We start from the raw sequence: 19,996 nt of genomic DNA on the forward strand, positions 1-19,996 counted from the left end.
TCGAGATTTACGATATTGAGACGAAAATGTTTAATGGGAATGGAACAGACCGTTGAAAGCAATCGCATTTAGTGTCAGCTTGAACTTTGAAATTTTTTTATAAGCTTAAATGTCATGGAAAGCGTCATGATATTTTCAGGAATGAATATTTCACTCTCGGGAACGTGGCAGTGAAGACTCACACTTCTCTCCAGATTACAGTCAACGTCTCCTCCTCATAACGGATCATCGATATCTTACACAAGCCTTTCAGTTTTTGCATCAGTACTCTCAGATCATTGGTCATCTTGGACAAAATGGTGGTCTTCAATTTCTGACGTTGCCGATAGAATACCACTAGAGTTGAGCTAGATTGAAATCGAAATATGCTTGGCCTTACTGCCTCTTGTCCTGTCAAGTATCCCAAGGCAATAACTCCTTTACAGCCCATTTCAGCGTTAATGTGATGGTGATATATATACATACCTATAACCACAATTCTGGGTTAGAGTCTCTGCATTCAAATATGTTGACGCAGCTTCAAATGCAGCCTGCCTACAGGAAGATTTTCCGAATAAAGAATAACGACTAGTAAATCAAAGTGTTCCCATACTAAACAACCATGGCACTTATCATTGTGTCTCTTGTCAGCTACCTTTCCTAATATCTGAAATCTTAATGTAGTGTTTGTCATGTTGGCAGACAGGTACAGTATATACATGGGAGGCATTATTATAAGTTGATATGTGCAATATTATAATATAGGACATCAGAAAGTGTAATATATGCCTGCAAAATACATGTATCAACATTTACTAGTATCAACTTGTATACACAGATAAGTATAAATTTCCATTGTGTGTCTGGTAGAAAACGGGCAACATTTTACATTTCACATATTCACATATTTCATTGCTGCTATCATAGTTAAAGGAAATCTTGTTGAAACAGAAACCGAATTCGTTCTAAAAATGAGCACATTAAATATCTTAGCATTGCCAGCTACATTATAACCTGTGTGGATACATTCCGTAAAAAACGTTTGCACCTTATCTGCATGGTGAAAATCAACAATAATTAACACAGCGTATGGCTGCTATTTGAAATTTAAATATGGCCAAATTTTCTGCAGTTTGGTAACCGCTCAAATGTTCTGTGACTACCGTTGTCATAGTGATTTGGACAGGAAATGGTTTAGCAGAGTTACCTCGAACGAGGTATACTCAAAAGTTTCATTCTAAGTCATTCGGGGTGTATACCTTGATTGACACAGAATCGTTATTGAGATGCCTACATACTATCTGTTCATTATGAGCCAATGTAAATTTCATCTTATGTCGGCAATTCTATACCTTTTGGTTTCGCCTGTTGTATTTGAAGAAAACTTTTTCTAAAACTTGCATATATGCTGCCTGTTGACATTCCCTTGCTATTCATATAACCGACATGGTCATTGCGACATCCAGATCGCTTCAAGTATTCTTACAATATCGACCCTGACAGGTGTATTTCATCTTTTGCGGTTCAGTTCAGAGCGCGAAGGGCACTTCCATAATGTCAGCAACTCATTTCCTACTCACACTAACTACAACTTCGACGTATTCCAAACGACAAACTGTCTGTCTGACTCGACAAGGGCTCTGCTCTGCCGCCATTTCGTTTTTCCGTTCCCTAGTGACGTAGTTACTGTGTTTCCGTTCTTCCATCACAGCCGCCAGCTAGATTGTAATTCTGTAGGTTTCATTTCAAACGCAGAGTTCATTTCAAATCTAAGCAGTCCTGTCGATTATAACCTTTTATCCTAGTTCCTTCCTTGTGTTTTCCAGTAATTTATTTGAAGAGCAGACCGTGTTGCGCATGCCTATAAACTAACATTATCTCTGATTTACAAGTGGTAGGTGACATTTTCCACCAATTACATGGTTAACGAAGTGGACGTTGTCCACACTCTACTAAACGACAGAGATATAAGAGAATGCACTTTGAACGACAGCATAAATATTTTTACAAGCAGTGGCGATGAATACACAATGATGTCACTTTAATTCACCAATTACCGTTCGATGCGATGAGGTCAGCACACAATGAGCGTATATTGGCATCGATACATGAACGAATATGATTGGTGCATAGGATTGTTAATTAACACCCGTCTATGAAGGTATCAACAATGACAATAAAACACGATGCCTTCAGACAACTCTAGATTACGTAAACGATCGGATAATCGGTTCCTTTAAAATAAGGTTTAATTGAGAATTACAAGATGCTTATTCACAACGGTCCGTCTTATGGTTCTATTATCATATATAATGATACAATCTTGAATATCAATATTGAATATTATATCGCGGAAATGAAAAAATGATAATACCTCATGGAAACCATTAGAATGTGAATGCTCTTGTCTGTGTAACTGACAAGAGAATCAGGTACAAAGCCATCGGTTGAATGAAATATGGAGGAAATACTTAATTTTGTCAGCAGGCATTGGTGTAACTTTGAAGTTGGATTTATGTAGCTTTTTGGCTGTAAACTCCACCGTATATCGAGAATCCATGTTTTACAATATGAAAACCGGTTTCGTGTTCATTTCCCTCGAAAAGAAATTCAATTCGTTTCGAAGCAGAAGATCACCTGTAACATTATTATATAAGTTGACTTCCTTTGAACCCTAGTGGTTCAATTACCATCCAGATCGTGAATAACTGCCAAATGCATACAAGCCTTACACAGGCAATATTTGTGCGTATACCTGTTCACTGCCTTGCATCACGTGATCGGAGACTACAGTTAACAGTCAAATATATATACTTTAAACACTTTAAACGGATGGTTACATGGTAGGGTAACGACCAGTCATGGATAAATTAGACATGTTATAGTGTAAGTTCGGCACTTGAACAAACGAAAACCCTAACACGGAAGAGAAAGCGTCATTATAGCACAAAGTAAAAACAAGCCTTTCCTCCAGGGCAATTCTATGCCATTGAAATTTCAAATAAATTACAAGGAAATCACGAACCAACGCTCATGGGAGACCATGGAGATCACTAAGATCCCCTAGCTTTGCTATAAAAATCATTGCAAGCAGGCATGCTCCAAGTTTATGTTCGTGCCATTTACAGCGAGATTGTCGTAGATTGTGTGTCAAGAAGACGTTGCTTTATCCTTCTTAACCCGTACTGCTCTCCTTAATATTGGATTTCAGTGAAGGATAAACAGGGCCATGAATGTCTTGGGTCTTACCGACAAAAATCAGAATGTAAATGCAGGTACGTATCATGATCTCTACAAATATTATGAGATTGACGCAATGATGTCGTCAGCTATGAGGTGGGACACATTGATCTACCATAGCCATTGTTTTAAAAGCCAACCGTTTACCTTTCACTCCATAAATGCCGATACCAGATAGACATAATGTCTCAAATTTATCGTAAGGTCTTTGTGTATCTTCCTTCTTCTAAGACATGGACTAAAAGAAAATAAGAAGGAAGACATTAGAGATTGGATTTGAATATTTAATTGCACGATATCATATTGAACAGTAGACTGTCGACTAGCTGATTAATTATACGTTGTAGAGATTTTCCTCTCAGTGGCCGTACCTGTAGCCTTCTTTGCAAATAGAACGCCTTTACCGACAACGTTTATCCTGATTATCTATTAGTTCATTTCAAACAGCTCAAATCTATCAGGGCGTTGGCTTGTTGACTTACAAATAGGCCGTCATTTCTTGTCATATTATGAATCTGTGAATAGGAGCGATTAGCCAGCACGTCAAATGATTTAACGCTAGCTGTTGGACAAGCAGAAATTAAAGACCATTCTTGAATCAAGCCGACATCGGAGATAGTTCTTAGCAGAGGACACTGCTAACAAAAGGCCATTTCCGTGTACCAATTAGTTTAACTATTTCGCTGACGATCAGTCTCATAAATGTGACAAATTGCTTAGCCAGCAAAACCCCTGGAAAATATCATGAAGAAAGATTGACCGACGGATAAAAGGAATAAAAGAAGGGCCTAGAGCATATCATATCCACTATATTAATTGACGTTAAACAATACCATCGGGCCATTGTATCATGCATTTGAAAAATTTGCTCACAAATGGTGTGCGTGATGGGAAAGAAACATACACTACAGCTTCTTGCACTTATTCCTTTACGGCAAGTGTCAGCGCATTCGCCTCGTGTACTAACAATACATTCCGTAATTAATTAATGAAAGACACAACGACTCGATGCATTGCTTGAAAATTAAATGTCACCTATTGATCGGGGAAATGTATATCCTTTCAAGTTGTACGCATATCAAGATATTTTACAATAATTATTAATGTCGATATGCATTACTGTTATTGATTACAGTCAATATATATAATATCGAGTGAGGCCATTTGCAACTGTGTAGTCAATATAATACAGATCTCTGATATTTGGCATGATGCAATCATTCTCTTTTCAACAGAAATCAGAAATGCTGCTCAAACACGAAATGAGAATGATCAGTGTTGATATGGACAGGAAATTTCACATGAAAGAAAAAAAACCCATTTAATTGTTATAAAATAGATTTGTGCTATCTAAGAACAATTCAGCAACCAACACAGATATTTTGGTACAATTCAAGACAGATTTATAGATATGGAGTTGTAATGCCCATTATTATATTTATTTCTCTTTTATAGGACAATGTTTTGAGCGCAAAAGAATATAACCTGTTTTCATCAATTACTTACAGGATTTCTATCTTAATAGTAAGCTGGATCAAACGCAACAACAATCAAAGTAAAATATTATGACCATTTTAAATATATGACTTACTTCACTTGTTTATCTAAGAATGAGTGATTGAAAAGAATTATAATTGCAGCCTAGGGACAACAATCTTGTACCGCACAGTTGTGACAGGGTATACAGAACTAAAGATATCGCCAAAGGGACAACAATTTTTTTAAAAATGTACTAAAGTATTTTCGGGCATTCTACGGCAATAAACTATGCTGAGGTTATGAAAATATACGTACATTGCGATCCTTTACTTTCGGTGTTTTCGTCCAATTTTAACAAATAACGTTAGCTATTTATGAAACCCTGTTGTTTCGGTTGCCATAGCAATTACAGTGGTCGGTATTTCACCGATAAATAATCGAAAAATCACCTAAGGACAAAAAAATTCTTAAAACGACACAAGGATGAACGACAGATATTGACTTTATCTGCTTACATTAAATTACTGGCTCTCATTATCACATATTTTCATTACACCAATTTCAACCTGACGCAACAATAAGTAATTAAAAATTAATCATCTGCTCATTCTCATTCAAGAAGTAACAAACTTTCAATTTGTTCATCATAAATACATAAGAAAAACAACACACTTATTTTCAAACCAGGAAAAATTCTATATTATTCATTATGTGATTGATATTTTAACGGTTATTCTATGTTCAAGGCATGTACATATAAATGAACTTTATCTCATGACGCCTACACCTCGGGCATAACTTAAGAACTTCATTATGATTTCATTGTTGCTAGGCAACCGCAATTTTATCGACATGTTGAAAAGACTGCAGTATGCAAATATCAATTGGTTGAAGTCAAACATTGTCAACAAAAGATTGTTCGCCTAAATCCATTCGATATTATCATTGTTTTCCCGAAATCATCTTTCACAATATGCAGTGATCATTACATATCATTTAAACTAGTTTCTTTCATTATTACATTTGTCGCCGGAGATGAGGGTCACACGATACGTTACTCTAAGGACATTTTACTATATTTCACTAAAACAGTGAAAGTGAAACTTTATAGTATTTCCCACCCAAACATTGAAACATTTATTCCATGTCTATATGAAGAAATGACCTTAGGGAGGTTTCAATAATTCCATTGGGCGATTTAGATGAGATCTCCTCTAGAGTGCCGGCGGGACGATCTCATCGCCGGTCTGCTATTAGGAAGGTAACCTTATTGAGAGGCCCCTTCGTCAAAATGGAAAGACAGAAGTTTATATTCCTACCGAGGTTTCATGAAATATATAAATTATAAACTGTTTCAGTCTTATGTAGTTGTAGTGTTGGATGTCTTCCAGTTAATCTTTTGCATATCGCAGTATCGACCGTTTGACATATCTTAAACAAGGTGACAACCGTATATCGCTGTAATAAATACAGCAAATGATGACAGTAACTAACAAACTAATTACGAAAAGTCAAATGTCGGATCAAGTGTAAAATAACAAATAATTTCACTTTCTTAGTCTTTATTATTTACGTTTTACATGAAAAAATATGAAGGCAGGACTACGCGATTGAATTATATATTACCATTAAGACAATGAGTCCAACACATGACGCACACCTTGGTATAAATACCTTTTAAATTATATGAATCAGCATTTTTGTTTTCGTAATTGTAGATATAAACATTTCAGTAAACACACTTGTTCGATCAGATTTCACATTGAGATCGAAATGTTTACGTTTATGTGAAAACATGACCACTGTGTTGGACACGGGAGATTATTGTAAGTATTTGGCCAGGAATATACCTATATTGTTTTCAAAGATCATCTACTTTTTGTTTACCTTTACAAATAAATTAACTGGTAAGTCACAGAATTTGAGGAGTTTGTTCAGCTACTATAAGGGAACAGCATCTGTGGGCTTCTATCCTTTCCTTTGGCGACTGTTAGCGCTTGTTGTAGTCTACTTATAGTCAGCAGAGAAAGGAAACTATTTACTATTTTTAGAAAACATTTACTTCGAAGTACTTGTACATGTAAACAATATGTAAGTGACTGAAAATAATGAAATATATATTTGATAATCACAAAAATCCACGTGTACCAGAAATAAACAAAGGCAGTTTTGTAAAATGTCAAATATGAGCACGTATCGCCGGTCGATGACAACTAAAGTTTTACTAAAGTGTAAAAGTCTTGTATTTCAGCTGTTACTATTGAATTAAAGAAAGGAATTTGTAGCCTTGTTACACCGTTGTTAGCTTCTCTGTGATAGTTTTGACGCATGTTCTACTATTCTTTGTACAATAATCGATTTGAGATTGGGCGTCAAGTAATGATTCTATTTTGCTCTACAACAAAGGCTTAAATAATTTATACGTGACATTTACACGTTCTTACCAACAAGTCTCATATCAATGTAAAGCCTGTTCCCATTAACTTTGACTTTTCCACACTGACCAAATTAAGATACAGAAATTCGTAGAATTCGTAGAATTTGTATAATCTTAATGAGGTCAGAATGGAAATGTGAAGGTTTTACAAAGTTTTCACTCTATTCAATAAAGTATAAACGTGTTCCCAGCCTGTATGAAGATACCTGTATACTGATACCTGAATAAGCCAGGGCATACACATACTGATGGTGCAGGAATAATTGATAAACATAGTCATCTTTATTCAGCAATTGCATGAAACTCGTTTTACACGGCCAAGATTGTTTGTTTGCATATTCTACATTTTAAGTAGCAGAGCTGAATAACAAAGAACATAGAAGTTTGTTACCCATAAATGTAAACCATGTATCGTGAAAATTTGAAAATCATACACTGTTACATTGTAATAGGTTATTCATGTGACTCTGACTAAAAATTGTTTTCTGTTACGCCAATTGTATTAATCCTAAATAGTCTATTTGAGCTCTATAATCAGGGGGCATATCTCTCATTTCCGTCGTAGAAGAAATCTTTAACATGCTGCGCAGAATATGGTTACCCGCCATTGGCCTGTAAAGCTTATAAAAGGCCTTTCGGACGTATTCGCCACCGTGCTAGATGATGAACACACTCTCTGAGGACGCTTAGTCTACACCTACTCATATGAATGGAGTCTAATACAGGCATTGGAAATTCTCTAATAAGTTTTCATTTCTTTGAATGAGTAAGTTGGGATGCGATAGTTTTGTATTTGCTTGTGGTTGAAGCAATAACATTTTCAGTGTCATGAATTTTTGAAGTGTCTCGTCACTATACATACGCTGTGTCGCCTAGCTAACTCAGTTTTTCGATAATGGAAAAGCATATCTAGCACGGTGAGATCATTTTGTCACAAATATGCCAAAAAGGTCTGTTTTATTCATATATGGAGTGTCTGCATTTCCAGGACATATAAGTATTCAATTATGACTGGTATTTCAAAATTCTTGGCCATGCTTACTGTGTTCATTTGAGCTTAAGTGGATTGATAATGTATCAGGTTGGCATATTAGGTCGTAGAACTGAAACAAAATGGGCAGTTTTGAAGGCTGCATGGGGAGATTCATGTTGTGTGATCTCAACTGAGAATACTGTAGATTATATGGCAGTTAACTGTTGACGACAAGCCGTGAAAGGTTGAAATCGGTGTCTTATGACGTACACAACAAGGTGAAATGATTACGCTATCCAAGTGGGAAGGCATGCTGTACGTATCATCTACGTGGAGAGACTCGTCATAACATAATAGAAATACAGTATTCGGTTAGCAGCAAATTATAAGAAATATAAGACAATCATGGATCCATAAGATGTAAATGTCAACTAAGGGGCTTATTCTTCATTTGCTTGTTTTCACGTTTCCATACTCATTTTTTTATTTCTAGGATCAGTATTGAGTTAACAATCATAAGAATAAATTATAACTTTATGCAAATAAAATGAATTGATATTGCATCGATTTTAAAATGTTTTTAAAATAAAAGAGGAATACCGATAAAAATCAAGCAGAAGTATAAAATTGTGCGCAAAACGATTTTAAAAGGATTTCAAAAAGAGCTTTGTGGAAACACCTAAATTATTAGGATTAAATGTCTAGAAGATAAATTAGTTTATATCAAATAAAACTTTTGAAGAAAAGAAAGAAAGGTGTTATGGACGGGAGAAAAGCGTGCTAAATGTGGAATCGCCTTAGATTTACACACGCGGAAAAATATATGTGAAATTATTCAACCACTGTTTGCGTCTCCAATTGCATTACATCTTACGGCGTTATTATTGCTTAGGATACTCTAAATTTACTTTTTTTTCAATTGTGTCTATTGCTGTACTATACAATATTTAGATGAGCTGTTATGTAAAATGGGATTTTGTGAATGTAGAAGGATTAGCCCCATTTGGTAATAAAGACGTCATGGCCTCGTGAACAATCATTACATAGCCACACATTTGAGACAGCCTGTAACAACATTATGGTGCATAAACTCTGAAAAATAGAGATACTATAAGTTTGCTGTTATATCATGCATAAGCCAGATCAATGTACTATCGTCATAACATGGCACAATTACGGATGAGTGTTGCTTTGTTAACACTTTGAACTGTCAAAGCTGAGCTTGGTGCAATGAGTTCATATGAAGAAAGTATTAAACCGCTTTTGTATTATCTTTGAACACAAAATAGTGGAATGCCTTATGATTTAAAATAGTGTCATGAAATGATAATATTATCTGGAAATATATATATATATATATATATATATTATATATATATATATATATATATATATATATATATATATATATATATATATATATATATATATAAGGTACACTGGTTACATTTAGAAACGTTACCGAGAGGTTTTGTCGCACGATTTCGCATAGAAAAGAATTTCATTTGAAACGGTTCAATGACCTGTGACAATTTGACAATAAAACTCATAATATGATTATTCAAAGACATTGACATATGCCAACAATATTGCCAAATGAATGCTGTTATACAAATTTGTGTATATTTACTGAAAAAGGTTTTATTTTTAGATGACCACTTCAGTAGATGATAATAAACTTGACACAGTTGTTTTTATTTTTGACCTTTAAAACCCGTGTGTTGCATTAAAAGTAACGAAGGAAACAAGGAGAGCAAAAAACACCATCATAAATCAAATGACAACAAACTCACATGAGATAACAATCTTTAGAGTTTGTTTGGGCAGAAATATTCATTATCAAATCAGATTACAGACAACCTTTTAAAAATGAAATGTTCGAGTGGGTAAAAAAGTAAAGCATGCTACTATTGCAGAAGAAATAAAATTCCCCTTGCTGTTTATGTTAGGCATCTGATGTTCCATTCTAAAACCCTGGAAAATCATCGGATCCGAATGTTTGAAATGATGAACAATTTTCTTCAAGATATATTCCGAAGGCCATAGAATACATTTCGTAGTGAAGCATGTCAATGTACGATGTAAGCTGAATATTGGGATTTATGTTCAAATAAATGTGTTCATTCACTACAGTTTTCAAAACAGTTCATACGTATACAAATTCGATTCCTTGTTATTGTCATTTTTGCCTCGAAAATGATTGCTCTGCCCAAATGTATCAAAACATATAAAAATATAATTAATGTTAGTTACTTAGAATATATGATATTGTGTACCCATAAATCTTACTGGTATTGCAATGGTGTACGCCTATGTGACATTGTTTTTTCCTTTCAGTCGTTTCAAAGCAACAACTGTTGATACCGAGAAAGAAAACAGGAGAATTATACGAAACAAGTGTCATTTTAGCATTAGCGATCCACGTATAATTTTGTTGTCTTATGGATGTTTCAAAAAGTTGCTGTAACCAGACTTTTAAGTTGTTTACTTTTGTTGTCATATCATTTCCATGATATCTGGAGTATTGTTGGTATCTCAAGTCACTAAATTTATCACAGGAGTGAGTTGTCCTCTGCTGCTGCTGGAAGCAATCGAAAAAAGTCAAAGTGTTTGAAGAAGAAGTTACATTTATTTACTGTACAACATTGTCTCACAACATCTTACCTGTATACCACGAAACTTTGTTACTGATCATAGTACAAATGCATAAATATAGCTGCAAGCAACGATGCCGGGGCCAAAGCAATCTTAGGTGGGAAAAAGAAGGCAAATGTCATCAGAGAGGGCAAAGGTCATCTCAGTTACACGTGTTTTCTGCAACAAAATTTTTGTTCCTATTGTTACATCTGTCAACCAAAAATTAGACCACTAGGTTTATTGGCTAGCTGAAAATTATATATGTGCATAATTAATGAGGTAAAGGATGTGGCACTCTATGGACTACCATCATACAAATATTGAAGATAATAGCCCTTGTGGGTACTGATAAAGAGGCATAAAAGTAAATTTGAGGTCAAAGGTCATCAAGGTCATGTGACATTTTGTAAAAAATCTTTGCTCTCATAGTAATCCCTGTGTACCAAAAATCGGACGTCCTGCTCTATTGCCTAGCCCAGAATTACATATGTGCATAATTAATGAGGCACTTGATATGGCACTATGAGGTCTACCATGCTACCAAATATAAACTTTAAAGCTGTTGTGGCTAATGATTTATAAGCATAGAAGGAAATTTGAGGTCAAAAGTCATTGAAGTCAAGTGACATTTTGTAAAAAATATTTGCTCCCATACATATGCTTGTGTACCAAACATCAGAGCTCTAGCTGTATTGGCCAGCCTAGAATTAGATATGTGCATAATTAATGCGGCATATGATGTGGCACCGGAAAGTCTACCATGCAACCAAATATGAACTTTATAGCTGTTGTGGCTACTGATTTAAAGGCATATAAGTATATTTGAGGTCAAAGGTCATCGAGGTCACGTGACATTTTGTCAAAAATACTTACTCCCAAAGATATGCCTGTGTACCAAAAATCAGAGCTCTAGCTCTATTATCCAGCTTAGAATTAGATATGTGCATTATAAATGAGGTTTAGGATGTGCTGGTCATGTGACATTTTGTTAAAAAACCTTTATACAGATACTTGTCCCTGTGTACCGAACATCAGAACTCTAGGTCTATTTTGAAGGCTGGAATTAGATATGTGCATAATTAATAAGGTGCAGGAACATGGCAGGGTCATAGGTCAAGTTCATCCTCAAAATTTTTATGTGCAATTATGGTCCCGTCGATCATTGTTCAGTACTCAGTCATTGAAAAATCAGAAAAATAATACTTTAAAAATCTTCTTCTCAAAAGTGGCATGATTAATAACCTTGAAATTTGGTATGTAGCATCTAAGGAGTATGGGCTAAAAAGTTTCGTAACAGATTTTTGATTTTTTAATTTTTATGCAAAGGAGGTGTAATCAAACATTTTGATAAATAATAACAGTCAGGTCATGTGACCAATCAAAATATGAAGGGTCAGGTGCACTAATACTCAGTATATTTAATAAGCCCTGCAAGTTTAAATAGGCTGCGGGCTACGGTTTTGGAGATCTAGCTTTGCAAATAATTTACGGATGAAGAAGAGGAAGAAGTGATCCTGAGTAAATACAATAGAGGACAAGCCCCATAGGGCTTTGGCCCCTAAAAATGTATAAATATCGGAATGCTGAGTTTGTCTACACAAGCTAGACGAAGTGCAATCGATAGCTTAATGAAAGAGTGATTTATTATGTTGAAACACGGTCCCTCAACATAAGGAGGAGACCGTGGAGGGACCTTGGTTGAAACGTTCAAGACATTCTCAAGACAACTTAGAAAAATCAGGGCTTCTGTCAGGAATACCATGTGTTGTGATTAGGATTGTTTAACAATCGGATTTACAGTAAGTATCATGCATAGATATCAGAAACCTTAATACTCTTTAACGTTACCCGAACCAAAGGCAATAAAAGCAACAAAGATCTGGTTCTAAAATGTCTATTCACACTGTTGCAAACAGAAAGAAGCAAAGCGGTTTGAACAATTTAGAGTCATGTTCAAACTGCAGATCAAATAACATTTATAAATCCGCTGTATTACTGGATCGGGGTCTTCCTTTAATGTTCCCACTTTGGTCTCCCAACGAGAATTAGACACTTTGCAATTGTCCAAAATACACTAATTATACAAACTCCTTCGGTGTATACAAGCAAGGTTTATCAGAAAATGTCTCAAATCTTGAAGCATGTTTGCTGTTTGCTGTTTAGTCTATGAAGCTAGAACCAGATTCAAAATAAAGCAACATTAACATACGTTAGAAAATGTTCTTGTTTGATTTTCCTAGGATATTTAAAGATGGGTAGACATGAGGGAGAAAGTTATATCTGACTAGTATTATCATGATCGTGGAAGGTAGGTATAGATGAATTAGAGAGATTAAGAAAAGGCCGATTTGAAGATGAACTTTCTGAGGCAACGTCAGTGATTTGAAACTTTATGGAAAATATAAACTGCTCCTCACGCACAGATGATTATCCGTTCAAAATGCCCACGTAAAATATTGATATAGGTAAATGCCAAGATGGGGGCAAAATATTGCATAAAATCAGATACCCTAACTTCCGTGCAAATTTCTGTCGTTTTGAAGATTTGACAATTCTCGTTCTGTGGAAACCATTAACTACTCTAAACGTTGGTTATGTCGTTATCTGATCAATAAGTACACCAGATTTGAAATGTCAGGAAAGGATTGCAAAGATGGACGACAATAGAAAACATGTACTGATGCCATAAGTGGCCATCAGGTTGGCTCTCATTAGTGGGAGACGAGGAGAAGCGAGTGGATATTTGGGATGCAAGAAAATGATCCATGTGGACATGTTCTAGAGAACCCTGACATAGGATAGGATAGGAGAGGAAGCTGAGAACAGCTCTATTCGTTGTGAATATTGTATAATTGTATATTGACGCAACGAACATGTTTCTCACTATTTCGATACATTTACAGGTTGACTTCTACGGTTTCATGAGATACTTAAAGAGTTGATTGTAAACATACAAGGAGTTTAAAACATTTTACTTTTGAACTACAGTGACGTGAATTCTCATGAGGTATGCATATGAGTCTCAATAGCGGCTACCCTTCAACATATCAAACTTTCTGACATCCTGTAATAATTATGCACCTATAGTTAATGCTTTATGAATGACTTGTTGATACAAATATCTCTGTCTTAATAGTACTGGTAATGTTGCTAATTTTGAAGATACGGTTGAAATGTTGACTTAACTAAAACTTGAAAGGGCTCTAATTGCTAAAATGGGATGCAAAATTGCATTGTTAGAAATTCATTCAATTAATTTAGCTGAAATAAGTCCACAGAAACACCTGGCTTGACATATACTTATAGGGAAAGTTAAAAACTAAATGCTAGTATGATGAAGATATATGTGATGAGAGGGTGTCCGTCCAAAACCCCAATTTTTTGTAATCGTTAACGAAAACTTTAGCCGCTTCCCTGCTCAACCCTTTTCAATGTTGATGATAATCAAGTGTAATATTTGTAGATTTTGTCCGGCCTGATACAAACAAAATTAGTATTAATAGGTTCACTACCATGCCATTATTAATTATATTTCAGACTTATTAACACCTTGATTAGGGTTTTCTCCAACCAGTCGTCTTGCTGCTGAGATGATACCAATGTGAGAAATATACTCACACTATATGAAGATAATATTTTGACCTCCAGTACAGATCGGACGAAATCTACCGACAGTGTTTTAATTTGTTTGATTTTAAATTTCTGTCTCAAGATTAGTCTCCTTTGATAACATACTGAGGTCCCCATATCATTAAATTTTTTATCCTACTAGCTGCTATCTTCTTACAGTTTGTATATCAAGTATATTCATAGCGTCATAATGCATTCGAGTTGAAAAATATTTTCTAAGGGCGTTAACGCCATGTCCCTATGGAAGAATGAGTCGGTTGTATGACTAGACTAGTGAGTGACCTTACGTAAATCAAGTCTGCGTAGCCATTGAAATCTTATGAGACCGAGGGAAACATATTGTTTTCAACGCTGTGCATGATTATTGATGAGGACAAGTGACTTTGCTGCAGTCTTGCAGAAATCTTTCGAGATTCCATGACTAGTTCAGTAATTGTTCTGGCGCTGCGTACAACCAACCATGTTAGACAACAGTACGGCGCAATTCCAATGTATTTGTTATACAATTAGGTCTACGTGTTAAAGTCGGAAGGTAGATTGCATACGCCTGAGTAACACATTAATTTTCGAGCACTGGAATGGCCAAGCAAATCTATCAAACACGACGACCATCAGTCCAATTGTACCGTTGAGGTTAACGTGCCATAGTGTTGAGAAAAATAGTATAAGACATTTTATCAGGAGATTAATATTTCGAAAGTTGGACTTAACACTTCGGGGATATCGTGAAATACGACACGTTTTTATTCCTCGTGCTACTTTATCGATTTCGTAAAATACGGTGAAGGTTTTTTTTGTGCACTCACAACTATTCTCCGTGTTATGGACCACAATAACAACACCTATCATGTATTACACATTATTTGCTTGGAATTCTAATGAAAAGAAGTGTGACCAAAAAGACATCCAGCGAAGAGAATGCAAATGTACTTGATATTATTATTTCAAATAATGTTGACGACAGAGTTTGATATTGTTAATGGACATGATTAATGATTAGAACAGGAAATAATAACTAGACAACTTTAGTTATAGTTGTCATGCAGGCCCAACTAAACAAACATTAACAATCGACAATATCTTAGAAGGACAATATCTTAACATTTTTGTCCTTGGTGATACATTTTAGCGGTCAATGTCACTGCGGGCTGTTGCTTGGCTGGAATTGCTACTGGTTAAAAGCAATGACGATCTTCGAAGCATTTAATCATCATGGATTGCAAAGTTGTACATTTGTATAACAGATGGCGATAATTGTATAGGTACATTTTTGTCTGGTTGCGAGGTGTTTGCATGGTAAATAAAACTTGATATTTTATATTCATCAATTACCTTACAATACATTTCATTGCAGTTCCCGTTGCCGGTATAGCAGCAGCCGTTGTCTGCGGACTTTTGTTTCTGTTTGCGGTGGCGTTCCTGCTCTACAAAGTGTACCGACGAAAATGTAGTAGTCAGTCTCAATATGAAAGAATCGGAAAGGACACAAAAATTTCACCACCGATGCTGAAAATAGAAGGCAAGGGAATAACTCCACCAACCCTAGAGTAAGTGTGTCAAACATATTTCGCTCGGTCTGTGTACTTGATGCAGATTAGTTAACAGACGATGACGTACATAATATATCATAATCTAGGAATCTATTGGCAAATGGCAAAATAAGAAATGTAATGGCCAATGCATCGCCACTTTTACACCATTTACGTGCATATCAATTCACTGAGACATATTTCGCGTCGATAACGCGTCTGTAGTGCTACATAATGACGTAAATGACCTATTACCTAATGTACAATTCTATTCCTCCAGTAAAATTCCCGTATTACAATTCGCTACTTAACCTTTCTAGGTTTTGCAATTTCGGTAGAGCTTTTTGCATTATATTTAAACTTTTCGTCCCTTGATATTTTCCATTTTAATTCTCTATTCCAAATGCTTTGGAAAAACCGTAAGTGTAGATATAGTTGCAAGATATCGGATGTATGAACGGTGGAGAGTACATGACACAAAAATATATGTACTCGGCGCAGTTAAGTAGTGTGACTTCGACAGCACAAATGCCTCATGTCTACAAAACGAGGACAATTTGATAACGGCAACATAGCAAGTGTAGGCTTGTCGAGGGAAACGATCATTACTTATTCATTACAAAAGGGAGGGTGTCTGTTTTCTTCCTGTACGATGACGCAAGAGACACAGTTTGGAACCCCTGAATGAACACGGAAAACCGCTTACTGTATCAGTAAAGATCTAGTCAAACCATACCATCTGTCTGAGTAGCAAAGCCACTTTGCTGTGGTTTAAATTAACAACTTATCAGACAATCACGATGTTTCTCATTAAAGAAAACTACAAATTGGTTTGGCTGGCAACCGTGACAAAGTCCCAAATTTGCGATCATAAAGCACTTCTCTAATTGGTCATTGGCAATTGATGTAACGCAAATATTATAAACAAATTGAAATATAATTACCAGATTTTTATTAATTAAAAACGACGACGGATCGCATATGTCAACTGTTGACCTGACAGTCGCTAAGTAAAGTGATGCGTAAAACAGTGCACACTTCGCGACCAAACTTATGTAACGTGTAATTGTTTAAGTATAGTATGTTTGTTTTCAAAATCCGAAACGGCGACGTTGATTTCGTTTTAGGTCCAACTTAGTTTATAATTTGTGATTATCAAATAAATCACTGCTCTGCAAACTTTCTGGTACTTATAAAGTCCCTTTAATTTTTGCAAATACCTTGTTCTGTGTTTCTTTACAAACGAATAAACTTATAAAGCCGATTAAAATTAAAGTTAATTAAGTAATCGCTCAGCCACTACCATTTATAGTTCGACGATGGCGTTTTCCTGTAGCTTGATGTAGAATTCGTTTTCCTGTAGCTTGATGTAGAATTCGTTTTCTTGTTGCTTGATGTTGAATTCGCCTCTTGATTACGGCCTATGCAAATTCATGTTCACGATAAATCTTTTAGCTTCATGAGCTTCTGCACAGTCGCGGATGACGAATACTTGTATTTGAATCGTGTCAACGGTCAAATTCGAAATAGGAGAGCTACTGAAATGTTGCTTCAGGCATGAAGTGCAGTAGACTATATTTATAATGAATAATGACATTTAACTCGGAACTTCATCGAACATCAAGTGCAGGATCCGCTGGCATAATTATATGTATGCTAATATTTCCATAATTTCGATAAGGGTTTTCACATGTCACAAGGTAAATTTTACTAGACATGCAATACTACTGTGGTGCAATATATTATATTTGCGATGTTTGTTTAACTGCAGTGCTGTTTGCTATATGAAGGGCAGGATCCTATCAATTTTAAATGATTAATGGTTAAGTATTGGATTTCAGCTGATAATCTATTTCAACGGTATGGATTCTGTATAATTTACCGTTTTACATGATTAAAGATTCACTGTTGGATTCGACTGATATCCTCTTTCCGCAGTATCAAACCTGTACAATTTACTGTGCCTCAAACGACTCCCACGAGAGAGATGCAGGATTTTCGATTGTCTACTATTGCTAACCAGGATAAGGGGGACAACACAGGTGTTATTACAAATGGTACAGGTAGTGATTCTGAACCGAATTCCCCTGTTCCATCACGAAGGTCTTCCGTTACTGAAATTCCAGGTAAGTGTATTTGATCCAACCTCTGTTAAACTAAGAATTTCCCGACGAATTCATTGTATTACCGTGTTATTTGAAGGACACGTTAGATCTTTGAAATATCCGACTAGGCCATAAACATAACAGATAGATGGATAGACAGACAGATAGATAGATAGATAGATAGATAGATAGATAGATAGATAGATACATACATACATACATACATACATACATACATACATACATACATACATACATACATATTGTATAAACGTTTGAATTTCTTAAAACGTGTGACGAATGTATTTTCTTGGAGAAAATACAGAGAGAGAGAGAGAGAGAGAGAGAGAGAGAGAGAGAGAGAGAGAGAGAGAGATATCAGGGAAGATTAAACTCTACATGTGTGTACGTGTATAAGTATCGATAGATAGAAACAATCTGTAGGAGATAAAATTTTACATAGAAGCAACAGATTCAGTGTACTCACAATTCCGTGCCAATGATGGAATCCTATGGCGCTGCGTGTTGGGTGACACCAACCATGGAGGTAGCTGTACCCTATACCGGTAGAGTGACAACAAACTACACTATTTCGGCACAGCTCTGCGGGTCGATTGGATGCTGTTGGGTTCGAAGCGGGTTCATAATGTTCGTGTCGACTGTCGGCCTCGAAGTTTGACCAGTAATCTAGGCATAGTTTCCAACACACACACCACCATACCACAGATGGCGTCAATTTACGATGGAAACAAGCTGTAAGTTTGTCAGTGTATGCTGACGCTTCCTGTAAATGTTCCATGCGTGCTATTGTTTGTAAAGATGTTCACAAGTGTTTGTGACCCGATGATGTCTTCGCCCGAATTTGATTGGTACACAAAATGACATAAGGCAGATGCTGCTTTACAAGTACGCAGATTGAGTTCATTACCTGTCAGATAAGAAAACGAAAGGTGCTAATCTCGGCCAATATGCAAATGATCCATCACCACGACAAAGACAAGTCTGGCTATTAATTCATATTCGCCACTTTATTAAACTTCGGTAACTGACATTTTGCAAAGATGTTGCCGTAGCAATCGTCGGGTGACATCTGACAACTGTTGTCAAGAGTAAGTACATGTGTTACTTAAGTTCCATGCATCTAGCAATCGTCTTAGGATTGCTAGATGCAGTAAACTTGAGTAACAGATATACTTACTTTTAATTGACTAATTAATTTGTATTATTATTGTTTATTATAACGCTGGAAGAAGTTTATACAAGTTTATATAAACTTCTGTTGTACCTTGCTGGTGTGTTCGTTGTTGACTTTGTCAAAGTTAATCCGGTGATAATCTAGTGACAGCATCCACAGATCAGTGATTTACCCTTGCTTGCTTGCTCGCATTAGGAAATCAAACGCATCAGATAATAGACGCAACACAGTGACAAATCTTCGCGTAAGATTGTCAAAGGACAAATACGTGACACGGAGAATGAAAAAAGAAATGGCTACGAAACCAGTGCTAACCAAGTGTTGGCAGTGGAAATCTTTAATGGCAATACATATCATAGTCAAACGTATTAAAATAAACAATAGCAGGAAGAAACCTGTGCTGAGATCAAGACACCTCTATCCCCATCCCATCCCGGAGGACGGACATGTAAGAAATTCCCTATGTTCGCACCTAAAACTTTTCAAGTCATCCCTGTTTGTTTTATTGTTTGTTTTGCATCTAAGGATGACTTATCGATGACAGTAATGAATGGTTACAGTGCTAATCATAAGTGTACCAGTACAGCTTTCCGAATTGAAGTCGTCGTTGGTTGTTGATATATGTAGTCTTTACAGCAACATGTCTCAGGTTTATCTTGCTCTAGGTGGTTGCTATGTTTGACCTCTTGCAAGCCATAGCAAATTATGGTTTCCTATTTTCATTTCCTTGCATAGATAAATCGTTTACAAGCTGATGATGAATATGTTGAGCACAAGTGTCTCCAAAAGGTA

General features: G+C 35.8%; 1 protein-coding gene across 2 annotated transcripts in view; it reads left to right on the top strand.

Moving 5' to 3' along the window:
* LOC139122476 (synaptotagmin-15-like) overlaps positions 1-19,996 on the top strand; it is a 95,073-nt gene that overhangs the window by 37,328 nt on the left and 37,749 nt on the right. Inside the window, exons 1-3 of one of the 2 annotated variants that reach the window (XM_070687872.1) lie at positions 3,056-3,254; positions 15,730-15,922; positions 17,843-18,030. In XM_070687872.1, the coding sequence (XP_070543973.1) occupies positions 3,209-3,254; positions 15,730-15,922; positions 17,843-18,030 (427 nt within the window). In that variant the 5' untranslated portion in view covers positions 3,056-3,208. Of the gene's footprint in view, positions 1-3,055; positions 3,255-15,729; positions 15,923-17,842; positions 18,031-19,996 lie in introns of those variants that run through there. The other variant, XM_070687873.1, reaches the window with a different exon arrangement.

This window comes from Ptychodera flava, chromosome 22, assembly GCF_041260155.1.
Source record: "Ptychodera flava strain L36383 chromosome 22, AS_Pfla_20210202, whole genome shotgun sequence".
NCBI classification, from domain to species: domain Eukaryota; kingdom Metazoa; phylum Hemichordata; class Enteropneusta; family Ptychoderidae; genus Ptychodera; species Ptychodera flava.